At 38.5% G+C, this 21,621-nt stretch overlaps 3 protein-coding genes across 3 annotated transcripts in view; all 3 read left to right on the top strand.

Moving 5' to 3' along the window:
* LOC116336197 (ryanodine receptor 1-like) overlaps positions 1-6,590 on the top strand; it is a 55,524-nt gene extending 48,934 nt beyond the window's left edge. The window contains exons 96-106 of the mRNA XM_039617990.1: positions 1,261-1,391; positions 1,509-1,551; positions 1,632-1,765; positions 1,849-1,909; positions 1,988-2,134; positions 2,216-2,350; positions 2,432-2,588; positions 2,811-2,875; positions 2,948-3,048; positions 4,760-4,811; positions 4,909-6,590. Coding sequence (XP_039473924.1) covers positions 1,261-1,391; positions 1,509-1,551; positions 1,632-1,765; positions 1,849-1,909; positions 1,988-2,134; positions 2,216-2,350; positions 2,432-2,588; positions 2,811-2,875; positions 2,948-3,048; positions 4,760-4,811; positions 4,909-5,004 — 1,122 coding nt within the window. The 3' untranslated portion in view covers positions 5,005-6,590. The remainder of the gene's footprint in view (positions 1-1,260; positions 1,392-1,508; positions 1,552-1,631; positions 1,766-1,848; positions 1,910-1,987; positions 2,135-2,215; positions 2,351-2,431; positions 2,589-2,810; positions 2,876-2,947; positions 3,049-4,759; positions 4,812-4,908) is intronic.
* A 64-nt stretch (positions 6,591-6,654) lies between these two features.
* On the top strand, positions 6,655-10,186 carry LOC120442380. Its single transcript, XM_039618865.1, has 5 exons — positions 6,655-6,727; positions 7,494-7,752; positions 8,003-8,036; positions 8,973-9,147; positions 9,237-10,186. The coding sequence occupies exons 1-5, from the start codon at positions 6,685-6,687 to the stop codon at positions 9,578-9,580; spliced, it is 855 nt and encodes a 284-aa protein (XP_039474799.1). The 5' UTR covers positions 6,655-6,684; the 3' UTR covers positions 9,581-10,186.
* Positions 10,187-13,766: 3,580 nt separating this feature from the next.
* Positions 13,767-19,268, top strand: sms (spermine synthase). Its single transcript, XM_031760026.2, has 11 exons — positions 13,767-13,902; positions 14,817-14,937; positions 15,518-15,605; positions 15,945-16,009; positions 16,091-16,266; positions 16,409-16,563; positions 16,734-16,823; positions 17,058-17,172; positions 17,267-17,346; positions 17,568-17,683; positions 18,209-19,268. Exons 1-11 carry the CDS (start codon positions 13,857-13,859, stop codon positions 18,237-18,239), a joined length of 1,083 nt encoding a protein of 360 aa, XP_031615886.2. The 5' UTR covers positions 13,767-13,856; the 3' UTR covers positions 18,240-19,268.
* The last annotated feature ends 2,353 nt before the right edge of the window (positions 19,269-21,621 follow it).

Genomic DNA, 21,621 nt, shown 5'->3' with positions numbered 1-21,621 from the left:
CCCCAAATCATCATAGATAGCAGAAACTACACTGGACTTCACACATCCTGGTTTCTGTGCCTCTGCATTCTTCCTACAGACTTTGGGATCCAGTTTCCAAATGAAATACAACATTTATTTTCATCTGAGACAATTCAAGCAGTTCAAACAATTCTGACGATGTCTCTAGTTCATGAGTGGCTTGATATTAGGAAGGCGACAGTTACCAAGCCATCTGTGTGTGGTTGCTTTCGATGCATTGACAGCAGCCTCAGTTAACTCATTATGAAGTTCTCCCAAGTTTTTGAGTGGACTTTTATTAACAGTTCTCTCAAGGCTTCAGTGATTGCAGTTGCTTGTGCATTTCTTCCTAGCACATTATAAATAATAGGCTTTGATACAGTGCGCTGCAAAGTATCAGCCATTTCAGCACTGACCTTATGCAGCTTACCCTTCCTGTGGAGGGTGTTGATGTTTGTTATCTGCAGAACTGTCAGTAGTCTTCTCCATGATTGTTGTTGCATTTACTTAGCCAGTCTAGGAGAAGGCAGTAGTTTGAATAGTATTTAATTAAACATTATAATACGCAAAATTACATATAAGAATTTGAAATACTGGATCTCATGGTCTAAGGTCCATAATAATCAACACTAATGCTAAGCTAGCCAAGAACCCAGAGTGATGATAAAGCTGTGTTTGCTGACCCCAGCCCAGTAACTAGACCCTAAACTTCAACAGGTAACAAACAGATGAGTAGTCAGGCTGATGCCTCCGTTACTACCTGTTCATGTTTTTACAGCAGAAATACTGTGGCGATGGCTTTAAAGTCTCTTGATGCTGGTTTTCAACTTTGCTTTGTGCTGTCAGCTTTGTGTTCATACCTAAATAATGAGATCATGTATGTGTCCTCATTAGGATTGGGATTTGTGTTGGTGTATGGGGCTGTATGTTGTTAGGTCTGTTGTTAAGTAGTAATTATGATCCAGCACGTTTCAGGTCATTTGAAAGAGAAAGCAAAGTAATATAAAGAGTAGTATAATAAATAATTTTAACCTGGGAGTAATTAATTATGCTGCTTAGCAATTGTGGTGACTCTCAAAGCAAAGCCAGGGAGAATCAAATGAGAATCAGAGAGTCGATAATGAAAAAGAATGGAATGGAATTGCTAAATTTTTATCAATTTCCATCTCTATTTCTTCATCAATATTGACAGATTTTGATAAATCATATTGAATCATCTGCATACCTCAGTGAAACAGCACTTCCTATCGTTTCTGCCAGATTCCTCTGGTCATTTTTAAAAGAGAGAAAGAACTTGCGAGAAAGCTGGAATTTGATGGCCTCTACATCACTGAGCAACCGGAGGATGATGACATCAAGGGGCAGTGGGACAGATTAGTCCTGAATACACCGTACGTAGATAAAGATCTAGAAATTTTTTAATAGTGAGAAGATAAAGCAGGTTCACAAGAAAATTCTGAAAAGCTTTTTTCTTAATGTAATTGACAAATGATCCTATTTCCCTACAGCTCTTTCCCAAACAACTACTGGGATAAATTTGTCAAGCGAAAGGTGAGTTAAGATTGACTCAGGTGGTCTTAACTTTGAGCTCAGTACAGCATGTTCACATGTAATGGCATGTCCATGTCCAGGTTCTTGATAAATACGGAGACATTTATGGAAGAGAAAGAATTGCTGAGCTCCTGGGGGTTGATTTAGCTTCCCTGGATGTGAGTCAACAACATGAGAAGAAACAGGAAGAACCAGATAACTCTGTGTTTGCATGGTATCGTATACAGTCAGATGCACATTTGGCATGATTTCTGAAAACTAAAACAAGCACATTAAAGAGAATGTTGTCTCTTTTAGGGCGACTTCTATTGACATCAAGTACCAGATCTGGAAATTTGGTGTGGTGTTCACAGATGGTGTAAGCAAACCTATATACTATATCATACTATACTATTTCTGCACTACATTGTACTAAATTATACACATCTCTTTGTAGACTTTTCTTTACCTCTGTTGGTACTTGGTGATGTCTTTGCTTGGGCATTACAACAACTTCTTCTTCGCCTGTCATTTGCTGGATATTGCGATGGGTGTCAAGACTCTTCGCACTATCCTGTCCTCAGTCACACACAATGGCAAACAGGCAAGAGCAGGAAATACTCACTAGCACTAATGTTGTTTAAGCTTCACTTTGCTCACTCTTCTTTCTTCTTCTCCCTGCTAGCTCATGATGACAGTGGGCTTGCTGGCCGTGGTTGTGTATCTTTACACCGTAGTTGCCTTCAATTTCTTCCGCAAGTTTTACAACAAGAGTGAAGATGAAGACGAACCAGATATGAAATGTGACGATATGATGACTGTACGTGATTGTGGATGATAAACAAACTTTGTACTTCCTCTCACAACTTTGCCACTTCCCACATTTTTTTTTACTTTACAGTGTTATCTGTTCCACATGTATGTGGGTGTCCGAGCAGGCGGAGGCATTGGAGATGAGATTGAAGACCCAGCTGGAGATGAATACGAGCTTTATCGAGTGGTCTTTGATATTACTTTCTTTTTCTTCGTCATTGTTATCCTGCTGGCCATCATTCAGGGTACAGAAAATCCTCTCCTGGGAGACATTTATCAAATCCCTCATTACTCATCAAATGTTATAATTGTATAATTGGTTTGAACTAAAAGTAAAGAAACACAATGGGACAGTGTGAGGAACATCTGGATAATTACTGTTGGCACAGAAAAGTGATTTTAGGACATGTTCGGCTCTTGACAGATTTTATACACACGTGTGATGATTGTGTTATTGTGTACTGCAGGTCTGATCATTGACGCCTTTGGAGAACTCAGAGACCAACAAGAGCAAGTCAAGGAAGACATGGAGGTACAGTCGAGTTCAGTGTTTATATTTTGCACACATTTATCATGCCACATTGAACACTGTTTTTTTGTGCAGACGAAATGCTTCATATGTGGCATTGGAAGTGACTACTTTGATACAACGCCGCATGGCTTTGAGACTCACACTTTTGATGAACACAACCTGGCCAATTACATGTGAGTGCCCCTCTTCTGTCTTACCTTGTATACAGTTAGGTCCATATATACTTGGACACTGACGAAAGTTTTGTTTTTTTACCTGTTTACTAAAACATATTTGAGTTATATTATGGGTGTGGTGTGGACATAATGTGTAAACTATCTGCTTTCACTTGAGAGTATCAACATTTAAATTGAGTGGAGGGTTTAGGAGTTTCAGCTGTTTAGCATGCGCTACTCTCTTTTTAAAGGGAGGGTGTCCAAAAGTAATTGGACAATTGACTCAAAGGCTATTTTATGGGCAGAGGTGGGCAATTCTTTTGTTATGTCAATATCAATCAAGCAGATAAAAGGGCTGAAGTTGATTTGAGGTGAGGTGTTTGCATTAGGAAGATTTTGCTTTGAACAGACAACATGCGGTCAAAGGAGCTCTCCATTCAGGTGAAACAAGCCATTCTTCAGCTGCAAAAACAGAAAAACCACATCTGAGAAATGACTACAATATTAGGAGTGACAAAATCTACAGTTTGGGACTCTTGAAACAGAAAGAAAGAAAGAAAGAAATCACTGGTGAAGTCAGCAATGCAAAAAAACCTGGATGTCCATGTAAGACAACTGTTGTGGATTATTGCAGAATCATTTCAATGTTAAAGAGAAACTCCTTCACTCCTTCCCAGGACATAGGCGTATCAATAGTCTACCATAAAGAGAAGACTGCATCAAAGTAAATACAGAGAGTTCACTGCAAGGTGCAAGCCACTCATAAGCCTTAAGACGGCTATATTTGACTTTGCTAAAAATATCTAAAAAAGGAAGCACAGATCTGGAAAAACATTATTTGGACAAATGAAACCTTTACCAGAATGATGGCATGAAAAAAGTATAGAGAAGGTATGGAACGGCTCATGATCCAAAGCATATCACATCATCTTAAACACGGCTAAGGCAGTGTGGGCATGCATGCCTGCCAGTGGCCCTGGGACACTAGTGTTTATTGATGATGTGACACAGGACAGGACAGAAGCAGCCGAATGAATTCAGAGGTGTTCAGAGACATACTGTTTAATCAAATCCAGCTAAATGCAGTCAAATTGATAGGGCGGTGTTTCATAATACAGATGGACAATGACCCAAAACATATAGGCAATGCAACCAAGCAGTTTATTAAAGCAAAGAACTAAAATATACTTGAATTACCAAGTCAGTCGCCTGATGTTAACCCAGTTGAGCATACATTTTACTTGTTGAAGACTAAACTTTGGACAGAAAAGGCCACAAACAAACAGCAACTGAAAGCTGCTGCAGCAAAGACCTGGCAGAGCATTAAAAAGGAGGAAACCCAGCATCTGGTGATATCTATGAGTTCAAGACTTCAGGCTGTCATTGTCAGCAAAGGGTTTCCAACCAAGTATTAGAAATGAACATTTTATTCTTAGTTATTTAATTTGTCCAATTACTTTTGAGCCCCTGAAATGAAGGGATTGCGCTAAAAAATGCTTTGGTTTCTCACATTTTTATGCAATCTTTTTGTTCAACCCACTGAATTACAGCTGAAAGTCTGCACTTCAACTACATTTGAGTTGTTTCATTTAAAATTCATTGTGGTAATGTACAGAAGCAAAATTTAAAAAAAAGTTGTCTCTGTCCAAACATTTATGGGCTTAACTATAGTATATCTGTACATGGATGTACAAATGAGAAAATATTAACAGGATCTTTTTTTTTCCAGGTTCTTTTTAATGTACCTTATCAACAAAGATGAGACCGAGCACACTGGGCCGGTCAGTCTGAATGTTTTTATTACAGTTTTTCTTTAGTTAGTGTTTCCCATTCATTGTCTCACACTACCTCTTGTTTTCTTATATTATGTCTTTTCAGGAGTCATATGTGTGGAAGATGTACCAGGAGCGCTGTTGGGACTTCTTCCCAGCTGGAGACTGTTTCAGAAAACAGTTTGAGGATCAGCTCTCTTAAAATATTTCCTTCAAATATTTTACAAATGAGGTTGTCATGTCACTCATATCACAGCAAACTGGAATTGTCTAGAAAAATCAGGAAAATCCTGTTTGTGAACTATTAAGATGACTATTAATAAAAACTTTAATAATTTATATGGATAAATAGGAATAAGAAGGGATAAGAATTTACCCTAGAAGGGAAATTCATGCCAGTCTTTTTGTAAAGTTTAGTCATTTAGCTACTTATTTGTAAAGTATTGCCTCTGACACAAATTTAGAGAATTTATGGATTTTGCTCATTAGTTTTCTAATGTCACTCACAGTTAACCTGTTTCAAAGAAAGCAGCTTACTAGTTAATGTGCAGTAACTCAAGTAGACTACCACACATATCACAAATGCATATTAATTGTACTTACATACTATTCAATTCAATTATATGCTATGGTGGTTGTGGCATCATTGGAATTTTAGCATATTTATTTGTTAGAACAGCTGATTTTTTCAGTTTTCATTTCTTCACATACTACAGTGTTTATGTTGAATTTTATTTACTGTGTTTTTTCCTAAATTAATGTAAAAGTCTGGGATAGTGAAAACATTAGGGTACATTACATTAGGGTAAGCTTGACTGTAATATCACTATTAGTTGATCTCGGACTTGGCATTAAACAGTATGTGTAATGCAGATGAGTTTGATCAGCGGTGGCTCAAGTAGCCTTATACACAATTAATAAACACACACAAAAAATGCAGCAAGCGAAAGCTGCAACTCAGAAAGAATGAAAAAGACGGAAAAATTAAAACCAGGTTAATGTTCACTTCAACCATTTTTAAGCTTTTAAAGTTTCTCAGTTTTATCAGGCACTCCACCATTCATTAGACAGTAATCCTCTTTAGCCTGAAACGATAAATGCATTTATTCACTGTCACCGAATCCCCAAGTGTGCATCCCACCAGTTAACCTTTACTCAACTATTTTTCAATGGATGCATTTTACTAGATTATATAATAATAGTCGATTAAAGGATATCTTCATTTAGATTATTTGTTGGTAACTTTGAAAAGTCATTGCAAGTTAGTTTGCATTTCAGCTACATTTACAACCCTGATAGGTTCCAATAAACCTACAATTTTTTAAATGCGGACTTATTTTTTTTTAAGTAAATGTAAGTGCACTATTGTCTGATTAGACACGGGTTGATAAATATTCACAGTTTAAGATAACAATGCACTAAATTGTCCCCAAAAAACCCCAAAATGTCATTATTTTTATTTTCATGACAGCAACAAAACTTCTGAAAGATTAATTATATTGTTGGCTTACTATTCATGGTGTGCATTTAATAAAAGAAATGGATGTCTGGTGATGGTTTGATGATTTCAAATGACTTTCAGTTGTAATATCCATTTGGTGTATGTAAAAGCAAATGGGTATTAAAAACTAACATTCAAAAACAATCAAATCATCCTGATTTACACAGTATCTCTGCACGCACTACAGCACTCTTTGTGTAACGTGTCATCACAGCCCATTTTCATACCATGCTGCTGAACTTTGACTCTGTGGAGCGTCCCAGCTGACTGGGGATTAAAGCTGAGCATTAAAAACTCACATTGAGCCTCGTGTGCTTTTTGGCCATTCTGTCTGCAAACATTTCTCTCTCAGCCCGTTGGAGTCACACATCGACTGTAAACATGAACATCTCGGGGATACATCAGGGGATGCTCAGGATGTATGGTGAGTTGGATCTTTACTTCAGGTGTGGATGTTTCTAGTGGTAGGCAAGTGTTGCTTTTTATAGGGCTTACGGTAATTTCCCAGTTTGTTGTGTACTTCCTGTCATGCTATTGCAAATGCAGATTTTGTTTATATATTTATGTATAATTTCCATTACATTGTCTATCTAACATGGAGATGGTGTTAAAAAAAGGATGATAAATAGGATAAGTTAGCAGTGCTCTTGAGTACAATTTTAATAGGAGAAACCTATCAGTTTTCTCATCTTTGTATCCATTAGCAACCATATAATGAGTTTTTCCTCAAATAAGTACAGACGAATCTATATATACATTGTTTCACTCAAGATTCAAAGCTGTGACAAATGCTGATAGAAACATGACCTAAAGCTGTAGTTTGAAAAAAAATGTTAAAAAGATGCTTAGACAGTTGTTATTTTAATACCCATATGTTGTTTACCATTGGCATATAGAACAAGTAAACACAAAGTGTGCGTGCGATTACACTATATGATGTGCACACGGTGGTCAACAGGATCTGATTCATGCTTGATCCTCCAACCATCTGACTGCCTTTAATCTGCTGGGATGATGGAATGACACAGTGTTCATTCTTTAATCCACATGTACAATGCTCCCTCTGCTATCTTGATCACTCTCAGTATGCTCTGGGGGTTTGTGGTTCTGATTGGAATTGTTTATCACATTGTCATTTTGTCAACAAGCATTTTCTACAGTTCAGCTTTCTCTCTGTATTTCTGGTTCAGGTGGATTTATTTTCAAACAGTGGAAGAAAAGATTTCTCCTTATAACTGCTGAAGGCAGTCTCCTGGTGTGCCATGATGCATCATCCCCTCCCAGCCAGCTGGTACTCTTGCAAAACAGTTGTGAGGCGATTGTGGAAGGCAAGGAGATCTTGGACCTACCTAAATTACCCTCCGGCGGGGGCAGAGATTGCTGCTTTGCTCTGATCCTGCCCCAGAATAAATATCTGCTTTTGCTGGCGGAAACCTCTGCAGAGTGCAGGTGTTCTGGGGCTTTCTCTGCTAACTCTTGGGCTTTGTTTTAGATTAATTCTGCACGCATTTTAGTTTAATATAACAAAGTTTGAGTGGTTTGGGGATTATGCCTTTTTGGCTATTTTGAAACATATATGTCAGGTGAAAGATACATTAGCTACACATTCCAAAATTTCCAGGTATTCCATTGTTGTACATGAATTTATGTACATTATGTCTTGCATAAAGGTAATAACAATCACTTTTTTCACTTTCAGCCAGTGGGTGAATGTGCTGAAAAAAGTGAAAAGGGTAAGTTAATAACATATTTATATTATTTATAATTATGTGTAATTATTTAGCAATAATGTTTACTATGTTCACCATCTATGTTTACCATCATTATTCAAATTGTAATTTGTTATCATACAAAATAGATGAACTTGATAGGACTGTCAGCAGCTTTTTTTTTTTCTCACATTAATGCTGGCTATTATAGTAGAAGGGTCAAAGAACATGGGGCATCACACCATGCTTTGTATGGCAGATTGGTCGGAGTAGCCATGGTGACCCCATCTACTTTGATGCATACCACCTATCAAACCTTCTTGCAGACTATTTACACTCCTGGATGCTGCAGGATTTCCTTAGCCACACTGAAAAAAATGATGAGAAACTTAAAAACGAGTTCAATGTGCTGACTTGTCCTTAAAATTCCCCAAATCAGGATTCCTGAAGTCAAGTATGTATCTGCAAGCGCTGAAAAAACTAGAGCTTAGAGATACATACTGAAAGCGCCTGCCAGGGCACCTCTGTAAACAGTCCATGTCACAAAGGTCAAAGCTTTTGGCATCAAAAGGGAGACCTACACAATAGACAGGTTAAATGAGTCTGACTGGTGCATGTCATTGCTATTCATTAAATGTGTGTACCCAAGAGATGCTTAACATAAAACAATGAATGTAGACCTTGTAATGGTGTTAGAAAGAAGGCTGTGAATCACCAGAGTCAGTAGGGCGAAAAAGTGTGAATATATTTTAAGAAAAATCCCTATTAGCATGTAAAATCACTATACACTACACTATAGACTCTTTGGAAATTAGATTAATTTATTCACATAAAGAATGTGCTCTGCACATTTTTTTTGTGTTTTAATCAATCAATTAATTAATTCCTTTGAATTCCTGGCAGGCATTGTGTTGGGAACATTATTTTTCTTTAACAGCATCTTCATTTTCTTTTCCACAGAGTCTCTCATCACCTCTCAGTCCTTGCAAGCGACATCAGATGCCACAACCACGTATTACTCTTCAAGATCTTGTGCCTGAGCAAATCCTGGATAAAGATCCACCAACTCCACCTGTCAGCGACACAGAGTCATCCTCCCCTGGGCCGATGACTGGCGCTTCCCCGAAGGAGAAAGGTGAGCACTGGTGTTTCTTCTATTTTCATGTAAAAATGTTGCATAGATAGTTTATTAAAACATGTTTTTCAAACTGTTCATTTCAACAGGCAGGAATTCTTCCCGTACTAAGTATCATAAAGGAGGTGCATATTCAGCAGGCTGTTTGCGTCACGGCACTATCAATAATGCCCAAGCAATGAAGGCAGTTTATCTGCTGATGGGAGGGGCCGCTGCTTCATCTGCCATGGGTTATTTAGGCGCATGCTCATCTTCTAATCTGGAAGCCAAAGCCCCGGATCTGCCACTCAACACAGATTTCTCCAGCATAGGACCAGCAGGAGGGTACCACACTGGCACTCCTGCACTCAACTCCCCCCACTTTAACAGCTTTGACTTTGAAGTGGCAGACTCTGATTTTGACGCTTTTGATTGTGGTGGATTTACTTTCTAATAATCTGCTTGTTGGAGACTGTGGATACGGATATATTTAATGGTACTGAACAAGTTGTTCCCACATATTTTGTCAAAATGACAAAACCACGTGAGGATATTTTATTAAGGGATCAAAGAAATAACCCTGAATGTCAGTCAGTAAACCTGCAGTAATAGAATTGTTGCTCATGGGTGTAGTGGCAATGAGTGTGAATTCAACACTGACAGAAATGTGATGTGCATTTGGGCAGTAATACTGAGGTTCATCATTTTATTGTTGTGTTGTTTTGTCACTGTCATTTATCATACAAAATATCAATTACAGCAATTTTAATAACACACGTGACTCCATCCTGTGGAAGAATATTGTGTGTTGTTTTGGTTTAAATGTTCCTCTGTGTTTAATGGAGGCTCTGGATATTATGGGTACTAATTGAAGACTGGTAGCATGATACACTTAAGTACCATTTGTGCGTAGTGTTGAGAGAGTCTTAAAAATTATGTAATAACCCAGATTGGATTCAAATCCATCTGTAATAGAAACATTGACATTGTTCAGCTTCTGACCGAGGACAAACTACTAGAGCTCCTCTTAATCTTTTTTCAGGTACTGTGTTCCTTTCAAACATTCAGCTGTTAATTTTCCTTGGATTTATGTTACATTCAAAGTAATTCTGTCTGAGTTCATTTCCTTTAAATGAATAAAAGCATTGTGTGGAAATGTATTCTACTTGTTCTCTTTGTGCTGACAAACGTGCAGTTAGTTACTAACCACCTAAACTTAATTTCTTTCAAATACTTTTAATAGAGAATATCCATTTTTGCATTAAACTGAAACCAACAAACTCAATAAAAGCCAAATTAAATTGAAATTAAAACAAAAAAAAGGAGCAAGGAATGAAAAAAAACAAAAAAAAACAAAAAAAATGGGGATGTGTATTTTTAAAAAGTTAAAAAAAAAAAAGTAACTAAACATGATCAGTACCTCTCTCCTGCTTGCAGTGGAGTGAAATCTGTGAGCATTCTCCGCACAAGGTCAGTCAGGTTTTCAGCATGTGCTTGGAGTTTGCCAAACTTTCCACTTGTCTCTGCTCCTGTTTGTGATATGAACCCAGGCCACAGCCAGGGTGAGAAGAGTGTCCAGTTTAAGAACAAAATCATGCCTCTGTTTTTTTAAGGGTTTTTTTTTCATAGTGGAAATTATTTTATTTGCTTACAGTATTTAAGTATGAAAGTGAGCGTTAAGTCTTAAAGTAGTGTTAACCCTGAGGCCATGGTTCACTGCTGGAAAACGGTGGACTGCTTCCTCTGAGTTGTGAGTGAGTTGCTGCCTTCTCAGAGGCCTTTGGACAGCCAGATCAGTGAGGCACTCAAAACTTTCACAGAAAGGATGCTGAGCAGGAGGCAAGGCTTTTGATTTAGCAGTCAATCTGCCTTCCAAACGTCAACTTTACTAACTAGGTCTGGGTGGACTCCTAAACAGTTTACCTGGCTTTGGTGGTTGGACCCAGCCTCACAAATAGTCTATGGATCTGGCACATCCACAGCTCAGGATAGAGCTGCTTTTCCTTTGCTCAGAAAGAGTTTGACGAGGTGGCTCGGGCGTCTGATTAGAATACCATCTGGGAGACTTTCTTTTGGAGGTTTTCCAGGCATGACCAGCTGGAGCTGTAGATTGCTTGAGGGATTACTATGCGCTCAAGTTATGGAGCAACTGGAAAATCCTCCCCATCGATGTTTCCAGCAAACTGAAATCTATTGCTGGGGAGAAACGAGAGACCTCTGGTGTGCCCACATAGTCTCCTGCAACTGTGAGCTGACCTGGGAAGACTGGAGGAAGATGAAAAAAATTAATAAACAAACTATTAACTAATCTAGTCCCTCAAATATTTCAAAATAAAAGTACTTTCATCGTGAATCAATAAAAACAATTATTTACAGTTGGTGGTAGCAACCACAATCTTTTCTTTCTTTCTTTTTTAACAAAGTTAAAAAGTCACAGAAGAATCAGGATTCAGGTACTTTAGATTTTCTATGCCAGCCATGCAGTCATAAGTCAGTCAGGTTAGCTAGAAAATTAGCCTGCATTTAAAGAGATTTAAGGGTTAGCTTACTAATTTAGCAGCATTACTTAGTGAAAAAAGTTTGGCTTAAAAAACCTTATATCTTCCAGTTTCAGCACTGCCTTTGAACCAGGTGCTATATGAACCCTGAATACATATCTGTGCACACGTGACCATGGTTTCTTAACGTCTACAAACAGAAATATCTTCAGAGAGAGGTGTGGGCACTTATAAACAGTATCAGTATCACAGCAGTTTGTGTAACTTAAGTACACAACAAAATAGACACTATAAATAACAATAAAATGTCTAAAACCCCCACCAAAAACAAACATAGCAAAGAAAGCAAAGTTGGTAGCTAAAATCTCTAAAACAAGACAGAAAACATGTGAAAATGATATCAATAAAATCATTTTTATGACAGCAAAAGAAAATTAGGAGTCATTTTGATGATCACCACTGCGAAACCAGTTAGACAACCTTTAAGAGGAAAAGGCCAGAAGGCTTTTTTTTTTTTTAATAAATTGTTGGAGGCTGAAAGCTAACAAGATGTGCAACTGTCTCTCCCCCCAGGCTGTTACACTAAGGACTCATTTAGCCCTTTTGACAAACTTTAGAAAAGAGTGAACGTGCACACACACACACACACACACACATTCCTTCAAATTCATGAATGCTGTGTACATTTTCTAACTAAATATTGCCTTTTTAAGGTGTGTAAAGTGACAAAGAAGAGACTTCTTGTTTAATCTTAGGATTGTACTGCATGTGCGTGAATTTACATTGTGTAATCATATATGTATAATACCAGTAATATAAAGGTAATATAATATAAAGTAATATAATAACATAATATAAATGACATATACTGGCGGAACAAGCATTGACAAAGGTCTTTTTCATTCACATCCTTTTTTCTGAACATACAATAACAATATTATTTTATTATTTTAGAGGCTTGACATTCAAGTAGTGCTTAACAAATTTATTAGACCGCCTGTCACAAAAACAAGAAAACAAATCTTTTACAAATCTGTCAAAAACTTGTTTAAAACTAAAAAGTTAATTTGAAACATCATAATTGAAATTGCAGCAGCAACAAAAAAAAAAATATTTTTAGCAATTACCAGTGCTGTCAATTCAGGGCAGCTGTGGCATAAGCCTCACATTAGGTGATGGTCTTTTAAATTTGTTTAGCACCGTAAATTATGACGGGAGTCCATCTTAAAAGGAATGTGTCAATAGTCATATGCAGCTTTGCTGACAAGTACAGTCTTCTTGGCAGCCAGTTAGAGCCTATACAAAGTCTTGTCCTACAACATTCTGAGGAAGTATTCCAAGTACAATACCCCGCATCTGTTTACTTATATCTGCCCTCATGATGGAAATGGAAATTTGTAACACGAAACAGCATGTGCAACAGTTTCTCCACCCCGGGCTGTCTAAATATCTCAGATCAGCCCTCTTTACAGACTTGTAAAGAAAGAATAAACATGCGTGCATGCACATTTTCATATGCAATACCTTTAGGTAGGAGTCCTGTGTATATTTTGTGTTGTGTTTTTATGATGTATAAAGTGACAAAGAAGAAATATATCTTTTAAACTAGTCACTGTACTTCATTTGCATGAAATTGTTGAACAGAACATACAAAAAAATAAAGATAAAAATAAAGTTAAAAAAATATGGAATAATCATAAGAGTACAAGAGTGATCCCTTATAGTCCAGGGCCTTGTTCCAGAGGGCTTGCTGGCTGTACTTTGCAGATCTGGAAGCTATATCCATCTTTCATGTATGAGACTCCACTTTTGTAAACTAGAACCAGTTAAAAACCGAGATACTGTTTCATTATGTGTTATAGGACATGACAAAGGAGAAAAGTTCTGTGCAGTCACACATGAAGTCGGACAGATGGTAACAATATCTGCAGATTTGTTTGATTATAGGATGTGTAACATCATGCGCTGAATGCAATGACTGTGAAATGTTTTAACAGTCGCTGACTGAATGAGATTAAAATCAAAATTCCCACTTGTCCTGATTAACACATGGTGATGTAGTGAATCCCCACCTTCCCGCGAGCCGCAGCCAATAGGACTTCACGGTCATCGCAGAAGCCCTGCCCACTTTAGCAAGTGCAGTCTGTATCGGTAGCAGGGTCCGCCCCCTGTCTCTGCAGATAAAGGTTCGCAGTCTGCTATCCCAGGCATGGATGACGGTTGTAGTGAGACATGGCAGTGCGACATTACACTCTCGACTTCAGCCTCTCTACAGCAGGTAGGAGGAAGATGATCCATAGCTGACTGTAGGAGCGTCTGTCGTTACATTTCTGCATCAGGGCTGCATGCTTTACTAGCCTGCTAATTTTGGCCTGCTAATTTATAGTCAATACCGCCGGGATTATAAAGTGCCACTGGTATGTTACCCATGTTTAGGCGCTGTATGCATGTGCCCTAGTGCTATGTTGCTTGTGCCCACCAGTACAACCCCCTGTCCGCAGGCAGGTACGGCTTGACACTGGTAGGCCACTATTAGCTCGTGAACTGTCACATCAGTATGCATATTTAATGTGAATGGCACATATTTACAGGCCAGCGTAAATGTCTGTTTAGCGGGTATCTTTGTGGATAATGCAGTGCAAGCAACTACGGTTGAAACCAAAGTCGCATCACTGTCAGTGCAGCATAAGCTTCTAATGAAGCTCAGTTAGCTTTGGCTAACATGGCTATGATTAGCCTAGCCGTGTTAGCAAGTCTCTATAATCAATAACAGAGGGCCTGAGCGAGCTCATCAAATAGTTGCGAAGAGTACAGCTTGAATTAATATAATACGGATATGTTTTATGACGTATAGGACTTATACAGGTGTGTGTATTTCATAAGTATAAATTATAACGTCAAGTGTGAGTAATGGTTGTTTAATCATGCAGCACGCGCTTTTCGTCGACCTAAGGCTGTGACCCCGTTGTCACTCCGTATTCAGTAAACATATGTAATAAGCGGGCACCCGTGCGCTTTGAGGGCTCTGCCAGGCATTTATAGTCCAATAAAGTAGTTCAGGAAGTGGTGCATTTCTGCCATTTTTGTAGTTTTGTGCTTGGATGATCAGTAAGTGATAGTGGTGTGAGAATGAAGCTATGAAGATGCTCTCAAACTGTCATCAGATCAGTTTTATTTGCTCCCCTCTTTCAGTTGACCCTGCCTCGACGGTGTCTGGTCTGCTGTCTATATTTCATGAACAGGAACTGACAGAGACTATTCATGATACAGCCGGGCATGGTTACCTTGCTACCTTTGTGGGCAAGAATGGCAGGTAAGGTCAATATTTGTCACAAATAAGTGACTCTTTAGGTCTAATTATAGCTCTTTAGCAGTAAAACTTGATTACTAAATTACTAAATCCTAATTGGGCAAAACATTTTGTGTATTAGGAAGTGACAACTTGAAGCTAATCTGGCTAGAGTAATGTACTTGTCAGCTCTTGCTTTTGAGTAGTTTACAACAGGGAAATGTCTTCAGATTTGTGTCTGTATAAATAAGTGTACCAATTATCCCAAAGCAAGGATGTGTTTTTACCAAATGTGGGTCTTTGAGGAGGTCTAAAACTTCTATGTTGTCTAAGTGCTAGGCAATGTGTAATGCTTCATGATGGACTTCCTCGTAAATGCTAGGCATGCTTCTAGTCAACATAGTTGGACAGCATTCCAGGAATGTTTCAGTTAATTCTTCAAACTCAAAATATATTACCCTTCAAACTTCTCTGCAACAGAGGAACTTTTCACAGCTTCCTCTGATTGATTGAGGTTTTGCGTTGCACACGTGTGACTTTTTTTAGTTTTGGGTTCCTCTAACTTTGTTTTGCATCATCTTCTCTTTCCCACATCAATTCTCAGGTTTGTTGTCCTGCGCGTGCACTCCCACGGGCTGGTCACAGTTGATTTGCAGTGTTACGAAGAAGATGACATTGCACAGCTAGACAATGTAAGAGCATACACAGTGCTATTGTTTTTACCAACGTTGAAACTAATAAGGTTGAACATCTCTGGGACTATATAATGATAACCCAACCCTTGTTGACCTTAAATATCTTTTGACAGACCGTAAAGATGCCTATCAGTTACTGTCTCTGTACTAGCTTCCTGTATTCAAACAACTGCACATCCCTAATCGCAAGTGCATAGATGGAGGGTTAAATTACACAAACTATGGTGTTGTTTACTCCCTGCGTGTTTTGCATTAGGGCTGTCTGTGTAGCAATATGAAACCTTTCAGAAGTTTGGTGAAAGTGGCGTTTAAGCTGCATCTGTTCTTACTCCACAGCTTTTGAATGCACTGGAAAATAAGCTAAAAGTTCTCTTAAACGGCAATATTACAAGGATTAAAAAGTAAGTATCACTATTTTGTTCTCGGAAATGTATTTTACTTCATGGTGCAGTATTATTTATCCCCCCCCCACCTCCCAAAAGGCTTCCAGCCCTTTTGCGAGGAGCAAAAGTTGACCGCTACTGGCCCACAGCCGATGGCAGACTAATTGAGTATGACATTGACAAGGTGGTGTACGAAGAGGATTCTGAATACCAAAACATAAAGATTTTGCACTCACAGCAGTATGGGAATATTCTAGTTCTGGATGGAGACGTTAGTAAGTACATAAATCATGGCATGTTGCTTGCACACAAGATTTGTTTTTTTTTTTTTTTTTTTTCAAAATGACTGTTTAATATAGTAGATTCAGTCTAATAAGAATTATTTGTTTTGCCTTTAAAAACAAATTTTTCTTGCAGACCTTGCAGAGAGTGACTCTGCCTACACCCAGGCCATCACGGGCAGTGGAAAAGAGAACTATGCTGGAAAAGAAGTGCTGATTTTAGGAGGAGGTGATGGAGGAATTCTTGCTGAGTTGGTCAAACAAAAGCCAAAGATGATCACCATGGTGGAGATATCCTTCACTGAGCTTTTATTAGAGTTACTTTGTTCATATTAAAGCAAACATTCACTTTTTTAGATTGCGCCAAATCACAACAGTGGCCACCTCAAGGTGCTTAGATTTGCATTATTCTCAGTGTAATTCTGTGTGTGCACCTGACTTTTCCTTAATAAAGCTTCTACATTGACCAGAAGGTGATAGATGGGTGCAAAAAATACATGAGGAAGACTTGTGGTGATATCCTGGACAACCTGAAGGGAGACTGTTACCAAGTGAGTGCTCTATGGATTTTTTTTTTTTTTTTTTTTTGTATTTGCTAAAAACGTATTTTCTGTGACTATACCATGCACAAAAACTTGTTGCTTGCATAGTCTTTAATCTGTTATGTGGAGTGCGTTATTAATATTTATTTATTTTTAAAGCAGCAATAGGCAGTGACAAAAGTTTTGAAGCAGGGGTAAATTGAAGATGCATTTTGAATAATCTCCTCGTCTCATGGATTGCAGATATTAATTCAGGACTGCGTTCCCTTGCTGAAGAAGTATGTCCAAGAAGGAAGGACATTTGATTATGTTATTAATGACCTCACTGCAATCCCAATATCCACCTCGCCAGAAGAAGGTATTGATAACAATAGCCATAGATCAGGAAAGTCGGCACACAGGTGCAGTGTGAAGAAATGTTTAACTTGCCACATGCTGTCTGGTTTCTGTAGACTCTACATGGGAGTTCCTGCGTCTCATCTTAGATCTATCTATACAAGTGCTGCATCCCAGTGGGAAGTATTTCACACAGGTGAGTCTGCTCCTAATTTTACCATACAGTTCATCATTGGGGGATTTTGTCAATACTGTTTTTAAAGGTGAACTAAATATTAATTTATTTGAAACACTGTGTGAGAAAGTGGATAATGGGGGAACAATGACCAAGCATTAGAACGCATCATTTCTACTGTGTGTCAGGGCCTAATATTTACCTGTATGAGTCTCATGAATCTTTCTGCTACTGGCCATCAGGGCAACAGCGCAAATCTGACCGAGGCACTGAATCTGTTTGAGGAACGGCTGGGAAGGCTCTCGTGTCCAGTGGACTTCCGCAAAGAGGTGGTGTGTGTTCCATCCTACCTGGAGCAGTATCCTTTCTATCAAGTCCCATAATTTATAAAAATGTTTACTGAATTGAAGTATTAAGGCTAGGTTATCATTTCTGCTTCCATTAGTAGAGAAATTAAATAATGGTGTTTTGTTCTTATACTGTGAGGGAGAAATTCAAAGTGTCTGCTTTTAAAAAAACAAAACAAAAAAACCCAGACATTCAGGCACTGTCATAGGTCACCTTTGCATATGGGCTGATTATTAAAATTGGGATATTTGCTTGCTGTGGTCACCTGATCCTGCCAGTGTAGTTTAGTTAGCAGGCACATTAGGACCATCTGATTTTCATGATCCAGTCGAAGCGTCTGTCTGCAGGTGCAGCTTGCACACACTGCAGCACTATGCACTCTAAACACCACTGATCTAATTGAAAGACGGTCTACTAACACACCGAAGCCACATGCAGGTGAATAAAGATGGTCCTCCCAGCTATCTAGCTCAGTTTCAATTCCAGTCTGACATTTATTTTTGTGTACATGTGTAGTCCTTAACTCCACTATCAGATGGGTTTTTTACACCGCTTGGAAAAAGTAAACAAGTTCTCTCCTGAGATTCTCAGCAGCTGGAACGTGAAGGCTCCTAATTTCTCCTGTACCCCTCAGTTGTATGCAAATTGAATGCAGCCTGAAAATTGGAGGCCACACAAAATTCAGTTTAGTTTTAAATGTTTTAAAATGTCTGAATTGTTCACACGCCTCTGTGCACATTATTGGTGAGCTGCAGCTGACTGTTTAACACGAGTAATTTAATTTGCCGTTTTCAGTTAACAAACACTGACTGCAAAACACTCCAGCTTAAACCAGTCATGTTGGTGTGGATAAGTTATGAGAATATATATGTATATGTTTCTTTTTTTTTTTTTTTTTTTTTTTTTTTTTTTTTTTCTATAGGTGACTGAGTTCAGAGTTCACCTCGAGGCATAATTGGAGTTTTATCATCCCCATTCTTTTAATTTTACAACTTGTCAGTTGTATTGTCTGTTACTTGAGTTTTTTTGAATGTCCACTTGCATGTGCTCTGAAGGAACTGTTGGAACACTGATTTTTATACACTGATAATGTGGATTAACTCATTTTCCCATAGGTATGTACTCATTTTCTGTAATCTTGAGTTATGAAGTTGAATGAACGTGCCTCTGCATGAGCCAGTGCACAGGTGCAGCATACCCAAAGTGTCACTTTTATGCTTCATTTTTGTTGCTGCCTTTAAAATGTGATTTCTTTCAGGTTGTATTAAGGTGGTCATGCCCAGTGGGACTGAGGGGCTTAAATCAAAGTGTTTTAAAAGGGAAACGATTCCTCCAAATTTACTGCCACCTCTGCTTGTGCTGTTTTGTCATGTTTTATCGGCACCTTTTTGTTTTTTCCTGATAAAGTTTTTTGTTAAGACTGTATTAGGTGCACGTAAAGGACGGTGAATGTAGCTTGCATATACAGTACAATGCACATTTGATCTACCCTGTGGGACATTTATTTATTCGTTATTTCACCAAATGCTGTCCTTTCCTGCTTGAGATGATTTTGACCATCATCGATTAAACTGTTTTTTTGGGGGGGAAACGTACCTGTGGTGTTTGACTCATTCCTCTCGATCACTGTTATCTTAAGAATAATGCAAGAGACAGGAAACGTGACTGTTTTTCTCATAAGAACTAATATTTGTCCAAAACTTAAAGTAACAGTTTGTTAGCCAAAATCTTAAAGCTTAAGTAATCAAATGTAATAAAATAAGGCGGTAGAGGCTAAAAATGTCAAACTGAGCTTAACGCCCCTGCTGCAGCTCTCTGCATTTGCGCCACTTTCCCACAAGTTTACACAGATGCCATACTAGTGACGCTGTGTGGTGTGTTAGGAAAACCCAGGTAAATAAGATCAGTGACCACCAACTGGTTTAATTTAATTGGTGTACCATTTAAACTTTACTAGTTAACTACTGGGTTCTCAGTCTTTTGACTCTAGAGTACTCTGGTACTGTATACAGAATAGATTGTTGTTCCAGAACTTATTATTCATTCAAATGCAACTTTGCAGCACATGCTAGGTTTGCATATTCTTTTTATAGAAAAAGCTTTCTGTTAGCAATGTTTCCAAACAAGCCATAGTTGTTCAGTCTTTGCAGGCCTCAGCATGTTAAATGCTAGAGTCTGAGATGTAGCTTTTTTGGTTTTCTCACAGTTTGAGTATTGCATGGTCTGATGCTGGGAGGTCCCTCCTGGGAACGTTTACTTCTGCTACCATCTTTGCTGTTGCTGAATACTTCCTTAGATTTGATTTCAATTCATTATTCTATTGTCTATTTTATTGTCCTGAACATATGCAGAGGATATAATAGTTGATTCAAAGGTACTGTGGCTGCAAAACAAGCCCAAATCATCACCCTTCCACCACCGTCCTTGACAGTTGGTATGAGTTATTTGGCCATAACACACAGTGCCATCTCTGGTGAAAACCAAACACAGCGTATTAGCACCAAAGGACAGAAATCTTGTGGGGTTTTTTGGGGTTTTTCCCCAGATGCAACTTTGCAAACCTAAGCTGTGTTGCTGTATTCTTTTTCTAGAGAAGACGTTTCCTCTCAGCAACTCTTCCAAACAAGTCATACTGGTTCAGACATTTTTCTAACTGTACTGTCGTTACCTGAACATACCGAGGCCTGTAGAGTCTTGAGTGTTTTTGCCCCACCAGCAAAGAGCCATAGCTTCTGCTTTAACAGAGTTGCTCACACTTTCTGATGACCAGTTAATCAAGTGCATTTGATTCGTAGCATCTGGCTGCTATTTGCCCTATTAGTTTCTTTGGAAGCAGTAAGGTTGGACTTGGTTTTTCACAGCACTGCATAGAGACCAGTGAAAACTAATTTCACTTGAATGTAAAAGACAGTATGTGTGCCACCAAATATCTGATCAGTGGAGGAATCTAAAGTCTTGTATCAAGGGTAAACGCTCCAATGGCCTTTCCAGACATCGTGCTTTAGTGCATACTCAATTCAATTCAATTCAATCTTTATTGTGTGCATTGACATGGTTGTGACACATCAAAACATCTTACTTTACTTTAGGTGCTTTTAAATTTGTATGTTAGTCCATCAGAGCAGAGGTTCCCAAAGTGTGGGGCCCGCCCCCTAGGGGGGGCGCGGTATGAAAAGAAAAAAAAAAAAAAGAGCGCTTGGACACTGTGGACAGGTTTTTGACGGGGCTCCCACACAAACGCAAAGCAGGAGATGAAGCATCGCCAAATATGTTTCCAAACCAACTTCCTTCCAAGCCAAAGACAGGAAAATATGGTGAAGCATATCTTCCCTTTGGCTTCACCTGCACAAGTGCCAAGGTAGGTCTCCCCTGCAAAATTAGTTTCCCTGCGTCGGGAGCACGCGCTGTGCTCTCCAAATCACGGACAAACAGTATCCCACATTCTTGATTTTTAGTTCACAAACACTTCTTGTAATAACTAACTACTCCTGACATTTTGGACATGTTACTAACATGTCCAAAGCACGCGCTGTGCTCTCCAAATCACGGACAAACAGTATCCCACATTCTTGACTCCTGACATTAAATGTCAGGAGTAGTTAGTTATTACAAGAAGTGTTTGTGAACTAAAAATCAAGAGCTAACATGATGTTAGCTCTTTATGCAGTAAAGTTACAGTGGGATACAAATATCAGGCTGATCCTGCCGTAATTTGTTCCCCCTGTTCAAATCACGGACAAACAGTATCCCACAGCTGTTTATGTGTTTAAACCCATTTTGCACAGAGAGGCATTTTTGAAAAATGTATTGATAGCAATGTTGAATATTATTACACAGGAAAAAAAACAACTACACGTAAAATAATTACACCGTGACGCCTCTGCCTTTCTAAATGGAGGGACAGTAACTGCGTGTGTATATGTAAGCGTATAAAACCTGAAGATAGTC

This window comes from Oreochromis aureus, linkage group 10 (assembly GCF_013358895.1).
Source record: "Oreochromis aureus strain Israel breed Guangdong linkage group 10, ZZ_aureus, whole genome shotgun sequence".
Taxonomy (NCBI): domain Eukaryota; kingdom Metazoa; phylum Chordata; class Actinopteri; order Cichliformes; family Cichlidae; genus Oreochromis; species Oreochromis aureus.
This window is presented reverse-complemented; position numbering and strand designations above follow the sequence as displayed.

Excerpts from the sequence above, each read along its gene's own strand:
- LOC120442380 (XM_039618865.1), top strand. The coding sequence starts at position 6,685 with ATGAACATCTCGGGGATACATCAGGGGATGCTCAGGATGTATG. Across the intron at positions 8,037-8,972 it reads TGCTGAAAAAAGTGAAAAGG|AGTCTCTCATCACCTCTCAG; the intron begins GTAAGTTAATAA and ends TCTTTTCCACAG. Across the intron at positions 9,148-9,236 it reads CGCTTCCCCGAAGGAGAAAG|GCAGGAATTCTTCCCGTACT; the intron begins GTGAGCACTGGT and ends TCATTTCAACAG.
- sms (XM_031760026.2), top strand. The coding sequence starts at position 13,857 with ATGGCAGTGCGACATTACACTCTCGACTTCAGCCTCTCTACAGCAG. Across the intron at positions 13,903-14,816 it reads CTTCAGCCTCTCTACAGCAG|TTGACCCTGCCTCGACGGTG; the intron begins GTAGGAGGAAGA and ends CCCCTCTTTCAG. Across the intron at positions 16,010-16,090 it reads AATATTACAAGGATTAAAAA|GCTTCCAGCCCTTTTGCGAG; the intron begins GTAAGTATCACT and ends ACCTCCCAAAAG.